This window comes from Anomalospiza imberbis, chromosome 20 (genome assembly GCF_031753505.1).
Source record: "Anomalospiza imberbis isolate Cuckoo-Finch-1a 21T00152 chromosome 20, ASM3175350v1, whole genome shotgun sequence".
Classification (NCBI taxonomy): domain Eukaryota; kingdom Metazoa; phylum Chordata; class Aves; order Passeriformes; family Viduidae; genus Anomalospiza; species Anomalospiza imberbis.
Window position 1 is genome coordinate 758,890 of NC_089700.1, and position 13,562 is coordinate 772,451.

General features: G+C 63.4%; 1 protein-coding gene across 2 annotated transcripts; it reads left to right on the forward strand.

Moving 5' to 3' along the window:
• Positions 1–1,071: 1,071 nt before the first annotated feature.
• LIMK1 (LIM domain kinase 1) lies at positions 1,072–10,700 on the forward strand. Of its 2 annotated transcripts, XM_068210100.1 has the most exons (16): positions 1,072–1,227; positions 2,989–3,085; positions 5,707–5,845; positions 6,219–6,328; positions 6,405–6,596; positions 7,013–7,118; positions 7,200–7,384; positions 7,465–7,648; positions 7,728–7,814; positions 7,977–8,108; positions 8,220–8,279; positions 8,378–8,443; positions 8,540–8,696; positions 8,828–8,883; positions 9,365–9,522; positions 9,615–10,700. In XM_068210100.1, the coding sequence occupies exons 1-16, from the start codon at positions 1,170–1,172 to the stop codon at positions 9,763–9,765; spliced, it is 1,938 nt and encodes a 645-aa protein (XP_068066201.1). In that variant the 5' UTR covers positions 1,072–1,169; the 3' UTR covers positions 9,766–10,700. The 2 variants fall into 2 exon arrangements, with proteins under 2 accessions (XP_068066201.1, XP_068066202.1); XM_068210101.1 differs by lacking the exons at positions 1,072–1,227; positions 2,989–3,085 and adding an exon at positions 3,438–3,673.
• The last annotated feature ends 2,862 nt before the right edge of the window (positions 10,701–13,562 follow it).

Below are 13,562 nucleotides of genomic sequence, written 5' to 3' on the forward strand. Positions count from 1 at the left end.
CCTGTGTCCTGTGTCCCGTGTCCGTGACCCCTCCCCGGGGCGGTGGCAACGATGCAGGGGTTCAATCCAGCCCGTGGCACTGCACAAGCCTGGAACCGTGCTGGGTCCTCGCTTCAGGGCTGTTGCTTGTCCCACTGCATGGTCACAGCCCTGGGACACACGGAAGGGGTGGGGGGACAGCTTTGGGCCTAGGGGTTGCCCATGCCTTTGCTCACAATGACAAACCAGGGTCCCAGGGGGAGGTCTGTGCCCTGGCCTGAGGTATCGGGGACATCTCTGCCCTGTCCTAGTGTGCCAGCCTTGGGACCCATGAAAAGGTCTGTGCTCTGACTCATACTGAGGGCCTGGGGGTGCAGGAAAATGTCCAGACCTTGTGCCTCGGTGACAGCTTGAGGACCAAACGTGCTGTGCCTGCCCTTGGTGACAGCCCAGGGGGTGACATCCATGTGCTGTGCCATGGTAACACTGCAGGGAATGAAAGGGACATCCATAACTTATCCCACAAGCCCCAAGACCCAGGATGAGGTCCGTGCCCCTTGCCAGGGTGGTGGCCTGGGGATGCAGGCAGATGTCCGTGCTGTATCCCGTGGTGACAACGTGGGGAATGAGAGACACACCCATGTGACGCCCCACGGTGACATCCCAGGGCAAATGGGGACAGCTGTGCCCTGACCAGAGTGACGGCCTGGAGCACGGGGGGACACCCCTGATGGCCACTAGTGGGTGTGGCGACACCCGGGCCCTGCACATGCGGCTGGCCTGGCGTAGCTGGGGACACCGCTGTGTGTGGGGACACCCGTGATGGTCAGCGGAGGGTGAGGACGGCCCCTCCGCCCCGTGAACTGCGCACCCCCCGGGCCCGAGCGGGCACCCCGAGCCTCGGCCCCGCCCCTGGCCACGACCATTCCGTCCCATTCCTCCCGACCACGCCCGGCAGACCACACCGACACCGGCCGCGCCCCCCGTGCTGCCCCGGCCCCGCCCCGTGCTCCCGCGGCCCCGCCCCGGCCCCGCGGCCGCGCAGGCGCGGTGCCGGCGCCGCGGTCCCGCCCGGGAGCCGCAGCGGCAGCGGCAGGGCCGGGGGGGCCCGACCGGGGCTGCGCCCGCGCGGGGACCGCCACCGCCTCCGCCACAGGCCCGGCGCGGCGCGGCGCCGCCAGCGCGCCTGCATGAGGTTGATGCTGCTGTGCTGCACCTGGAGGGACGAGCCTATGGGAGAGGACGAAGGTGCGTGACCCTCCGAGTCCCCCCGGCTGACTCAGCGCTTCCGCCGCCGCTCGGGCCCCGGTACCCCTCAGCCCGGCTCATGCGGACCTCCCCCGCCGTCCTGCAGCCCCCCACATCCTGCCCGCATCGTCCCCGCAGCTCCCAACCGCCCCACTGTCCCCGCGCCCCTGCATCCTCCATCCCGCACCCGTGCACCCCCAGCATGCCCCGTGCCCTCCCCACCCAGCCCGCGTCACCGCTGCATCCCCAAATGTCCCCGTGAGCCCGCATCCCTCCCTGCACCCCCTCACCCAGCCCGCATCCCTCCCTGCATCCTCCACTGCATCCCTCTCTGGTCTTCGTCCCCCTTGCGCCCCGACGTCCCGTGCCCCCCAGCCAGCCTGCACCTTCCCCACAGCCTCCCTGCATCGCCCTCCAACCCTACATCCCCCTCTCAAACGCCTGTCCCGCACCTTACATCTCCCGTGCCCCCCACATGTCCCCTGCGCTCCCCAGCCACCCTGCATCCCTCTTGTACCTGCACATCACCCCCTGCACCTCTCACTCATCCAGCCCACATCACCCACTGCATCCTCCACTGCACCTCTAAATGTCACCCTGGATCCCACCCTACATCACTCCCCTGGCCTGCATCCCTCTGCACCCCACAGAACTTACATCCTCCTCACACCCCCAAATGTCCCTGCATGGCCCGTGTTCACCCTGCATCCCCTCTGCACGCCCAGACCTTCCCTGTTCTCCCAGTTCAGCCTCCATCCCCCCATCCTTCCTTAAACTGCCACCCAACTGCATTCTCCCCTGCACCCCTAAATCTCCCACATCCTCCTTGTCAATAACTGTGCACCCAGCCTGCATCCTTGCCTGCACCCTCCCAGCACCTCACATCTCCTGCTGCACCCCTGTCCAGCCTGCATCCCTTCCTGCACCTCCACATCCCCCCTGCATCCCCACACTTCCCCATCTCCCCCTGCACACTCCATGTGCCCCTCCTGCAGCCCCCCTCCCCTCCAACCTGCATTCCTCCTGTACCCCCAATCCCCCTGCATCCCTCCTGCACCCCCAGATCCCAGATATGCCTTCCTTCCCCTCTGCATTAACTTGGCCCCTCATAGCTCCCCACACCCCCCAAGAACTTGCACCCCCAGGACCTCTGCATCCACCCTGCACCCCTCTGTGTGTCCCCCATTCATCCCCCACCCTGCACCCCTCTTTGTCCCCCCATGCACTGTGCATCCCCCAGAACCCTCTGCACCCCTCTGTGTTCTCCTGCATCCCCCAGCACCCATCCAGCATCCCTCTCTGTCCCCCCATTCATCACCCAGCACCCATCCAGCATCTCTGTGTGTCCTTCTGCATCCTCCATCACCCACTCTGCACCCCTTTGTGTGTCCCCCATTCATCCCCCACTCTGCACCCCTTTGTCCCCCAAGACCCCCCAGCACTCATCCTGCTGTCCCCCCCATGCACCCACCACCCATCCCACACCCCACCATCCTCCCTGGATCCCTTGGCTCACCCGTCCTGCCCCTCTTCACCCTCTGTGCCCCCATGCTGCCTTCTCTGCCCCCATCCCACCCCTGCCCTGTTGCCAGCCCTGGGGCCATGGGTGCCACGACCGACCTTGACCCGTTGTGGGATCAATGGGCAGGGGATGGAATTCACCACCCCGGGCAGAGGGATTTCATCCCGGCTGCTGCTGTGCGCGGCCGGGGCTGGCTGGAGGGGTGACAGCCCTGTCCCCTCGTGTTCCCCCGCCTGCAGGGACCGACCTGCCGGTGTGTGCGAGCTGCGGGCAGGGCATCTACGATGGGCAATACCTGCAGGCCCTGAAGGCTGACTGGCACGCCGACTGCTTCAGGTGGGACCCGCGAGGGACAGCGAGGACGCTGGGGTGGATGGCGCTGGGGACACTGGGACGGATGGTGTCATGGACACTGGAATGGATGGCCTTAGGGACACCGGGATGGCATCGGGGACAGTGGGCTGCTCTGCCAGGGACAGGGACAGGGACAGTGCTCCCTTCCGTTCCAGCTATGGCAGGGATATGTGTGCGGCCCTTGCGGTGTCACTCGCTGGAGCGTGGCTGTGGCTCCTGGCACCCATGGGGGTGCTCCGGCTGAGGCCAGGCCTGGCAGAGGGCTCTGCTGCCTGTCCCTCGGTGTCCCCTCCTGCCGGGTGACAGGGCGCGTGTGGCTGATGTCACCCGCCCCCCTCCCTCCCAGTTTCCTCTTTCACTCGAGCCCTCCCGGCAGCTCCAGCTGTTGGAGCCCCGAGAAGGAGAAGGAGAAGGGGCCCGGGTCGGGAGGTGCAGGGGTGCCTGGGACCTGACAGGGTTCCCTGTGGGGCTGGGGGTGCCCAGGGTTGTCCCTGGGGTGTATCCCTGTCGGTGGAGGAGGATGCTGGCGGCGGTGCTGAGGAAGAGCCGCGTCCTGAGCACTGGAGCCAAGTGAGTGGGAGTGGGATTGAAGTGGGAGCGGGTCAGGACGGGCTCTGCACCCCTGGGAGCCCCGGGGGACTCAGCCCGTGTCCCCCATGCTCGGCTCCCCCTCGCTGGGCCGTCAGCCAGAGCAAAGCCACTACGGGACCGCAGATGGATCCGGTCCCCCCGGATGAGCGGCTTCCGGCAGCGCTGGGCTTGCTGAAAGCCCTTCTGCTCCTGCTCTTCTTCCTCCTCTTCTTCCTCCTCCCTCTCCCCTTCCCCTTGTCCTACGCTTCCCCCTCCTTTTCCCTCTCCTTCTCCCCGTGCTGCTCTTCCTCCCCCTCCTCCTCCTCCCCGCCCCCAGCCCAGGGGAGGTTTTGTGCTGCGCCATCGGAGGGGGAGTCCTCGTGCGGTGACGTCATGGGGTGGGGAAACTCCGCGTAGTGACGTCACCGCTGGTTGGTATTCCACCTGCGTGGCCGGGGTGGGGGGGGACTGCGACAGTCCCTGGGAACCCCCCGGCATCCCCTGCAGAGTGTCCTGCAGCAATCCTGCACCCTCCGACACCCTGGTACTGCAAATCCCCTCAGCTCCCCCTGCACCCCCTCTGCAACCCCTGCAGCATCCTGGTACTGCAGATCCCCTCCAGGAAATCCCCTACAGCTCCACCTGCATTCCTCAACCCCCTCCCCAAGAGGCTCTCCCACCTTGCAGGCCCCTGCACCCCTCCCACAGCATCCTCTGCACCCATTCAGCGCTCCCCTACAGGAAATCCTCTATAGCTCCCCTTCTGCACCCCCCAGCCACTCCTGCACCCCCACACAAATCCTCTCTGGTACCCCCTGTCCCCTCCTGCACGGTCTGATGTGCACCCCTGCTGCTGTATCCCAAAACTGACAGGCCCCTCTGCACCCCAGGGCACACCCTGCTGTTGTCACCCCCTGCACCAGTCCCCAAGCAGCTCCCCCACCCCTGTGTCCCTTGCAGGTTGTCCCAAGGCTGGCATGTCCCTGGCCAGGCTGGCGTGTCCCTCTGGCTGTCAGTGCCAGGGTAGGGAGTTTGTGACCAAGGAGACATGTCCCTCTGTCCCTGATCAGGCTGGCACATCTGTCCACAGAGGGTGGGACATCTCTCTGTGTATCCATGACCAGGCTGGCATATCCCTATGTGTGTCCGTGACCAGGCTGGGACATCTCTCTGTGTGTCTGTGCCAGCTTGGCACATCTGTGGCCAGGCTGGGACATCTGTGGCCAGGATGGGACATCTCTCTGTGTGTCTTTGCCAGAGACACACGCAGACTGGCACGTCTGTCACCACGGTGTCATGTCCGTGGCAAGTCTGGCACATCCCTCTGTGTATCTATGACCAGGCTGGCACGTCTCTCACCAAGCTGGCATATCCCTGTGTGTGTCTGTGACCAGGGTGGACATCTCTCTGTCCATGATTAGGGTGACATGTTCCTCTGTGCGCTCATGACCAGGCTGTCACATCTGTGAGCAGGGTAACAGACCCATGACTAGGGTGGGATTTCCCTCTGTATGTCTGTGACCAGAACTGGCATGTCACCCTAGTCATGGATAGAGAGACATGCCCTTCTGTGTATCTGTCACCAGGGTGGGATGTCCCTCTGTCTGTAACCAGCCTGCCACGCTTGTGACCAGTCTGTCTCATCCCTTTGTAAACCTGTGCCAGGCTGGCATGTCTGTCACCAGGGTGGCATGTCTGTCACCAGTCTGGTACATCCCTCTGTGTGTCTTTGTCCAGGCTGGCACATCCATGTAGGGCTGGCGCTTCCCTCCTCATGCCTCTCCCTGCCCCACATCCCCTCCCTTGTCCACCCCAGTCTCCCCACATGTCCCTGCAGCCCCAGCCTGCACTGTCACCTCTGGAATCACCTGCTGTCACCCTGGGGATGGTGACACATTGATGCAGTGGCCCTGCAGCTACATAGGAAGTGAGGGAAGCAGCTTGCCCAGAGAACTGTGGAGTGGGCAAGTGCTGGCTGTGCCCCGGGGTGACAGGGGGACAAGGTGACAAGGGTGTTCCTGTCCCCGCCGCAGGTGTTGTGAGTGCGGGGCCTCCCTGTCGCACCAGTACTACGAGAAGGATGGGCGCCTGTACTGCAAGAAGGATTACTGGGCACGCTTCGGGGAGCTATGCCACGGCTGCTCCGAGCAGATCACCAAGGGGCTGGTCATGGTGAGCACCACGGGGTCCCCAGGGGTAGGACAGGGAGCCTTGTGCCATGGCTGAGCTCCTGAAGAGCAGGGGAGGTGGGAAAGGGGTGCAGACCCCCAGCACCACTGGGTGTGTCAGAGATGACATCAACATTTTAGGAGACCCTGGAGGGCCTTGCTGGGGCTGGGGAATGCAGGGGGGAAGCTCAGGGTGGTGGGAGATGTTCGTGCAGCCACCTCCAGCTTGGTGGCACTTCTGTCCCCACCTTTCCATGACTCAGCCTGCCCTACTGATGGCCCCAGTGCACCCGTGGGTGCTCCCAGGCCCCTCTGAGCCCCGGCCCTGCCCTTGGTGCCTGGACAGGGGGTCCCAGGGCTGATGGCGCTGCCCACAGGTGGCTGGGGAGCAGAAGTATCACCCTGAGTGCTTCAGCTGCCTCAACTGCCGTGCCTTCATCGGGGACGGGGACACCTACGCGCTGGTGGAGCGCTCCAAGCTCTACTGGTACGTCTGCTCTGGGGAGACTGGGGGGACATGTCCCCCAGCACCCCCACCCACCCTCCTGCTCTGCTCCCCACAGTGGCCACTGCTACTACCAGATGGTGGTGACACCAGTAATCGAGCAGATCCTGCCGGACTCCCCGGCCTCCCGCATCCCTCACACCGTCACCCTCGTGTCCATCCCCGCCTGCTCCGACGGCAAGCGCGGCTTCTCCGTCTCCATCGACCAGGGCTGCGGCACCGAGCACCCGCGCACCGTGCGCGTCCGAGAGTGCGTCCCTGTCCCCTCTGCCACCGTCCCCTCCCCAGGGCTGGGGCATCCTGTGCCCCTTCTGCCCCTGGGATCCATCCCAGGGACACCTTTTGGGGTGGGAGGAGGAGGGGTGGTGCTGAGCTGTCCTCATTGTCCAGGGGTGGCCTGTTGGGACCGTGGTGGCGTGTCCCCAACTGCAGGGGGGTTTGTGGGGGCTGTGCTGGTGTGTTGCTGGCCATGCTGGCATTGCCTCATGCCAGAGTGAGCTCTGGGTTCTACACATGTCCCTGTGTGGTTGGAGTGGCTTGTGGAGACTGTGGCAGCATGTCCCTGTCCAGGAGGTGACAGTGGGGTCTGACACACCCGTTGGGAGTGTCCTAGCACACCCCCCTGATGGTGACAGCGTCGGGGGTCTGACCCCACTGTCCCCACAGGGTGGACCCAGACTGCATCAGCCCTGACATGAAGAACTCCATCCACGTTGGTGACCGCATCCTGGAGATCAACGGGACCCCCATCGGCCACGTCCCCCTGGACGAGGTACGGTCCCCCAGTCACACCCCAGCCAGCCCCACTTCCGCCATGTCCCTAGACCCACCCCATTGTCATTTCCCTGGGCAGATCGACCTGCTGATCCAGGAGACGAGCCGCCTGCTGCAGCTAACCATCGAGCACGACCCCCACGAGCCCCTGGGCCAGGAGCCAGGGCTGGCAGGCAGCCCCCTGCCCGCCCTGTGCAGCCCCCTGCGCTCACCAGCCCCCGCGCCCTGCGGGGACCCCGCTGCCATGCGCCAGCGCGCTGTCACGTAAGGCCACCCCTGCTCCCGCCCCTGCTGGGTCCCACCCCCCACCCCCCGAGCGCTGACCTCTGCCGTCCATCCTGCAGGAGGAGCTGCAGCACGGACAAGTCCCCGGGCTCGGGCTCCGTGGGTTCTCCCGCATCCCAGCGCAAGGACATCGGGCGCTCCGAGTCCCTGCGCGTCGTGTCCCGCGCCCACCGCATCTTCCGCCCCTCGGACCTCATCCACGGAGAGGTGCTGGGCAAGGGCTGCTTCGGCCAGGCCATCAAGGTGGGCAGAGGACACAAGTGTGGGGGTCTCGGCTCCCCAGGATGGAGGGGGATGGCTGAGTCCCTGCACTCCCGGGCAGGTGACACATCGGGAGACAGGCGAGGTGATGGTCATGAAGGAGCTGATCCGCTTCGATGAGGAGACGCAGAGGACCTTCCTCAAGGAGGTGAGGGTCCCCTGTCCTTAATCCCCCAGGTTGCAGGGGCACAAGGGTGACCAAACCCCGTGGGTGCAGCCCTGCCCACTGAGCCTACAAGCAGCAGCTCTGTCCAGGGGGTGTGGGAGCCTTGGGGTGTCACGGACACGGGGCTGGTGGGGTCTCCTGCAGGTGAAGGTGATGCGCTGCCTGGAGCACCCCAATGTGCTCAGGTTCATTGGGGTGCTCTACAAGGAGAAGAGGCTCAACTTCATCACAGAGTACATCAAAGGGGGCACCTTGAGGAGCCTCATCAAGAGCATGGTGAGCATTGGGGGAGGCACGTTGGTCCCCCACCACCCCACAGCCCCAGTGGGGCTGGGGGACTACTCTTCCTTTTCTATTTCCTGGCAAATTCCCCCTCCTGCCCCCCAGGACAGCCACTACCCCTGGAGCCAGCGGGTCAGCTTTGCCAAGGACATCGCTGCTGGCATGGTGGGTGCCACCATGGGATGGGTGGGTGGGACAGGTACTGGTGAGTGGGGGTTCCGTGGCATAGGTGTGCCCCTGCTCTCAGCCCACCCTTCCCACAGGCCTACCTCCACTCCATGAACATCATCCACCGTGACCTCAACTCTCACAACTGCCTCGTGCGGGAGGTGAGTCCCACCTTGGTGCTGGCCTCCCCCAGCCTGGATGGGGCTCTCAGTTCCTGTGTGGCTCCCCCAGGCCTCACCCCTCCCTGTGCCCCCCAGAACAAGAGTGTGGTGGTGGCTGACTTCGGGCTGGCACGGCTGATGGTGGACGAGAAGAGCCAGCCCGAACATCTCAAGAACCTGAAGAAACCGGACCGCAAGAAACGCTACACAGTGGTGGGGAACCCCTACTGGATGGCCCCCGAGATGATCAATGGTGAGGGAAATGTGACCAGCCAGGGCTCTGTCCCCAGGCAGGGGATGGTTGGTGGGGCTGGGACATGCCCCACATGTCCCCACATGTCATGGGGGGGGCATGTGTGACATGGCCTGACCCTGTGTCTGCAGGGAGGAGCTATGATGAGAAGGTGGACATCTTCTCCTTCGGCATCGTCCTATGCGAGGCAAGTGCCCCTGGGGCTGGGGTCTGGCATAGGCACTGGGGTCCTCATGGCCTTTGGGGTCACTCCCACAAGGTTGGGGTGTTCGCCTTGGGGTTGGGGTGTTTAGAGTCTCCACCTTAGGATTGGAGCTTTTTCCCTTGGGCTTGGGGTCCCCCTAGGGCTTGGAGTCCTCATTGTGTTTGGGTTCCCCTCCAGGGTAAGGTTCTCCCCCTTGGGGTTGGGATCTTCCTTTTGGGGATGAGGTCCTCATTGTGCTTGAGTTCCCCCTCTCAGACTTGGAGTCCTCCCTTGGAGTTGGGGCCTCTCTCCTTTGGTTAAGGGTCTCCCTGTTGGGGTCTCTCCCTTGGGGTTGGGGTTTCTTCATTGTGTTTGGGCTCCCTCCTGGGGCTTGGACATCTCCCCCTTGGGGCTTAGGGGTCCCTGTTTGAGGTTGAGGTTCCCCCTTGGTGCTGAGCCCACCCGTTCCTGCCGCTACCCCCAGATCATCGGCCGGGTGAGCGCCGACCCCGATTACCTGCCCCGCACCACCGACTTCGGCCTCAACGTCCGGGGCTTCCTAGAACGCTACTGCCCCCCCGCCTGCCCCCCCAGCTTCTTCCCCATGGCCGTCTGCTGCTGCGACCTGGACCCCGAGAAGCGGTGGGTGATGGAGATCCCCAGGGGTCCCTGGGGCAGGGGACAGGGTGGGGACAGAGCCAATGGAGCTGCCACGTGTCCCCCTCGTTGCTCAGGCCGTCCTTCACCAAGCTGGAACAGTGGCTGGAGACGCTGCGCATGCACCTGGAGATCCACTTGCCGCTGAGCTCCCAGCTGGAGCAGCTGGACCGAGCCTTCGGGGAGACGCACCGGCGGGAGGGGGGGCTGCCCGCGGCCCCGCGGTAGAGCCCCCGCCCACACCGCTCTGCAGCCGCGGGAGAAGGAGCTGCACCCACCACCAGCCGCTCCTGGGGCTGCCTCACCCTGGGGCTGGATCCCCGGGCCCCTGGACGTGCCCCCCCTCTCCCCGCTGCCCACCCCGGGGAGCTGGATCTCCCCGGGGCCGCATGGCCCTGGGCACACCCCACGCCGTAGCTCTGACCACCAGGACCAGCCCGGCTGGCCGCACCGCGGGGACCGTCCCCGTGTCCCCCACCCTGGCTCACCTCCCCTTTGCACAGCGGGGCTGCCCCCGCCCGAGCCCCGGGCTCGCCCGGACAGAGCCGCGGCCTTGCGGCGGTGCCTTGGCTTTCCGTGAACTTGCACTTGGACACAGGAGGGACCCCGCGGCTCCCCCAGGGCACCCTCGTAGCAACGCCCTCGGCCGGCCCTGAGGTTGCTCCCGCTGGCACCCCGGGCTCGGGGGGCTGCCAGCACCCCCGGCTGAGCGAGGGGTCGTGGGGCACACCCCCGGGGTGTGGGGACAGGCACGTAGCGGTCCCTGCCACCCCCATGCCTCTGCTGCCCTTACTGAGCCCTGACCACGCAGCCCTGGGGACACGCTGGGTGCTTTAGAGGGATGTGGGGCTGCGTCTCATCTCGGTCCCCCTGCCCTGGAGGGCCCACGGGGTTGCGCCACGCGGTGCTTTTCATGCTCTTTATTCAGGTTCATTTTTCTGTAAGATATTTAAAGAGAAGAGTTTGTATTATTTTTTCATACAACGTAGCGTTTGCCATTTGTCACTGCCTCGGTTCTGCTTTCCCAAAGGGATCAAACTGTGAAGCCTCTCCGTGCACTTTTGCCCGGGAAGTCCAAGGTGACGTCCTCTGTGGAGGCGGGAAGGGAGCTCAAACTGTGATGTACCCCGAGCCGTGAGTCAATAAATCCTTCCCCGCTCGCTGCCCGGCCTGTTGGCAATCGCTCACCTCCCCCGGGGGGGCTGGGAGCTCCTGCGGAAACTGAGGCAGGAGAGTACGGTCCCTCTGCCCAGGGTGGGGCTGTGGCACTGGCCATGGTGGCACCCACCAGCTCGCTCACCCCCGTGGGGGCAGTACTGTTGTCCTCCTTTGTACTGACCCTACCCCATTGTGGGTACCCCCAGCCCTGGGACTGGTGCCATCCCTGCTTATGTCACCAGGGCCCCCATGTGCTGTGTCCCCTCGCTGGCCTGGTGGCCATGCCCATAGTCATGCCAGGGTGGTGACAGGCAGGTGACAGAGCTGTGTGACCATCGATGCCATGGAGCTGATTTGCCTTTGGTGTAAAAAGCAACCCCAGAGAACAGTGAGGTGGCTCATGCTGGGGTAGGCCATGGCCCTCCCGTGCTGTCCCTCTGTCCTCAACACCTTTTGGAATCAAACTAAGGTCTCCAAGGTGGGAGAGCTCCATCCTTGGGAGATGTTGAGCTTTGGAAGCTGGAACCCAAAGAGCTGAGGGGGGAGTGACAGGGAAGGGATGGGACTGGGGGGATGTCCCCAAGGATGTCCCCAGTGATGCTGCAGCTGGAGAAGGAGCCTGAAGGGGATCCCAGGATCCAGGCTGGAACCCCCATCAGGAAACCTCATGTTTTTTTTGCTCCAGAGGGACACGGGGGGATGTAGTGACAGTAGCTCTGTCCCCCCTCCTCGGGTGGCTCCTGGCTGCCTGTTCCCCAGTGCCCCAGTGAGGGACAGGGACCAACACCCTGCCTGGTGTCACAGGCTGTCACGCCTTCCTTGGTGACACCACATTGCCCCTGGTGACACCCCACTGTGCTGACTCTTCACCCTGAGAGCAGGACACTTGTCACTCCCTGGGAATGCTGGGGTAAGGGACCCACTGTGGTCATCACACCTAGGAAACACCACAGTCCCCTGTCCCCTGCTGCCACCCACAGGAGAGCAGGACCACAGGAGACCCTCAGCCCTGCAGTAGGAACCCCCAAATCCATGGGACCCCCCCAGCCCCTCACCCAGCTGGGTGCAGGGATGCCTGGTGGTGCCAGGGACACCACACCCACTGGGACACTTGTTGGTGGCCCCTGGGGCAAGAGCCAGCAGCTGGCCACAGCACCAAATGGCCACTCAGAATCACAGAATCACAGAATGATGAGGTTGGAAGAGACCTCTAAGATCATCAAGTCCAACCTATGCCATAACACCTCAACTAGACTATAGCACCAAGTGCCATGTCGAGGCTTTTTATAAACACATTCAGAGATGGTGATTCCACCACCTCCCTGGGAAGACAATTCCAGTACTTTATTATTCTTTTGGTGAAAAATTGTTTCCTAATATCCAACCTGTACCTTCCCTGACGTAGCTGGAGGCTGTGACCTCTTGTTCTGTCAGTGCTGCCCTGTGGAAGAGACCGACCCCCACCTGTCCACAGCCTCCCTTCAGGAAGTTGTAGAGAGTAATAAGGTCACCTCTGAGCCGCCTCTTCTCCAGGCTAAACAACCCCAGCTCCTTCAAATGTTGCTCACAGGGCTTGTGTGCCAATCCCCTCACCAGCCTTGTTGCCTCCTCTGGACGCGCTCAAGCATCTCAATGTCCTTCCTAAACTGAGGGGCCAGAACTGGACACAGTACTCAAGATGCGGTCTCGCCAGCGCCGAGTACAGGGGAAGAATGACCTCCCTGCTCCTGCTGGTCACACAATTCCTAATGCAGGCCAGGATGTCATTGGCCTTCTTGGCCACCAGGGCACATTGCTGGCTCATATTCAACTGGCTGTCGACCAGCATCCCCAGGTCCCTTTCTGCCTGGACACTGTCCAGCCATACTGTCCCCAGCTTGTAACCTTGTAGGGGATTTTTGTGGCCAAAATGTAGAACTCGGCACTTAGACTTATTAAACTTCATGCTGTTGGACTCTGCCCATCCCTCCAGCTGATCTAAGTCTCTCTGCAGAGCCCTCCTTCCTTCCAGTAGATCAACACAAGCTCCCAGCTTAGTGTCGTCTGCAAATTTACTAATGAAGGACTCGATGCATCCATGTTGTCTGTAAAAATATTAAATAGAGCTGGTCCCAGCACAGAGCTCTGAGGGACACCACTGGTGACTGTCCCCAGCTGGTTGCAGCACCGCTCACCACCGCTCTGGCCATCCAGCCAGTTCTGAACCCAGCAAAGAGTGCTCCTGTCCCAGCCGTGGGCTGCTCAGTCACCCCTGTGATCAGCAACTCATCCCAGACCACACCACCAGCTGGGACACCCCCTGGCCAGGCAGGGAGATGTCTCTGGCACAGCTGCAGTGGCCTCATGCTGTCACCGTCACTCGAAAGTCCAGAGGTGTGCAGCACCCTGTGCCCAAATCCAGCCCTGGTCCAGCCTGACCCAGTGCCTGTGGGAGGGGCTCATCCCATCACCAGCACCTGGCTGTCCCCTCCAGCCATCCCTTCCCAGGAGGGACAAGGCCACCCAGACCATGTCACAGGCCACCAAGAGCTGCCACTGCATCCACTGTCTCCTCCCAGGTCCTGCTTTGTGCCCTCCCAGGGATGTCTCTGGTAGGGTCCTGCCCATGTCTGACCCCAGTTTGGAATGGTGGCACGTGGGGAGCCAGGTGTCCCCACCAAGGGGGTGGCCAAAGGCACCAGTGGCTCTGGCAAGGGCACAACTGAGAGATCCAGCCACGAACCATCAGCCATGGGTTTGTCACCTTCCTCGTGGGGAAGTTTGGGACTCCAGGGGAGAGGAGCAAGGGCAGGTTCTCCCAGAATCCTGGCAAGGTGGGCACTGGTACTGCCGGGACCCTTTTGGGGGACATCTTGTGACAGGGGTAA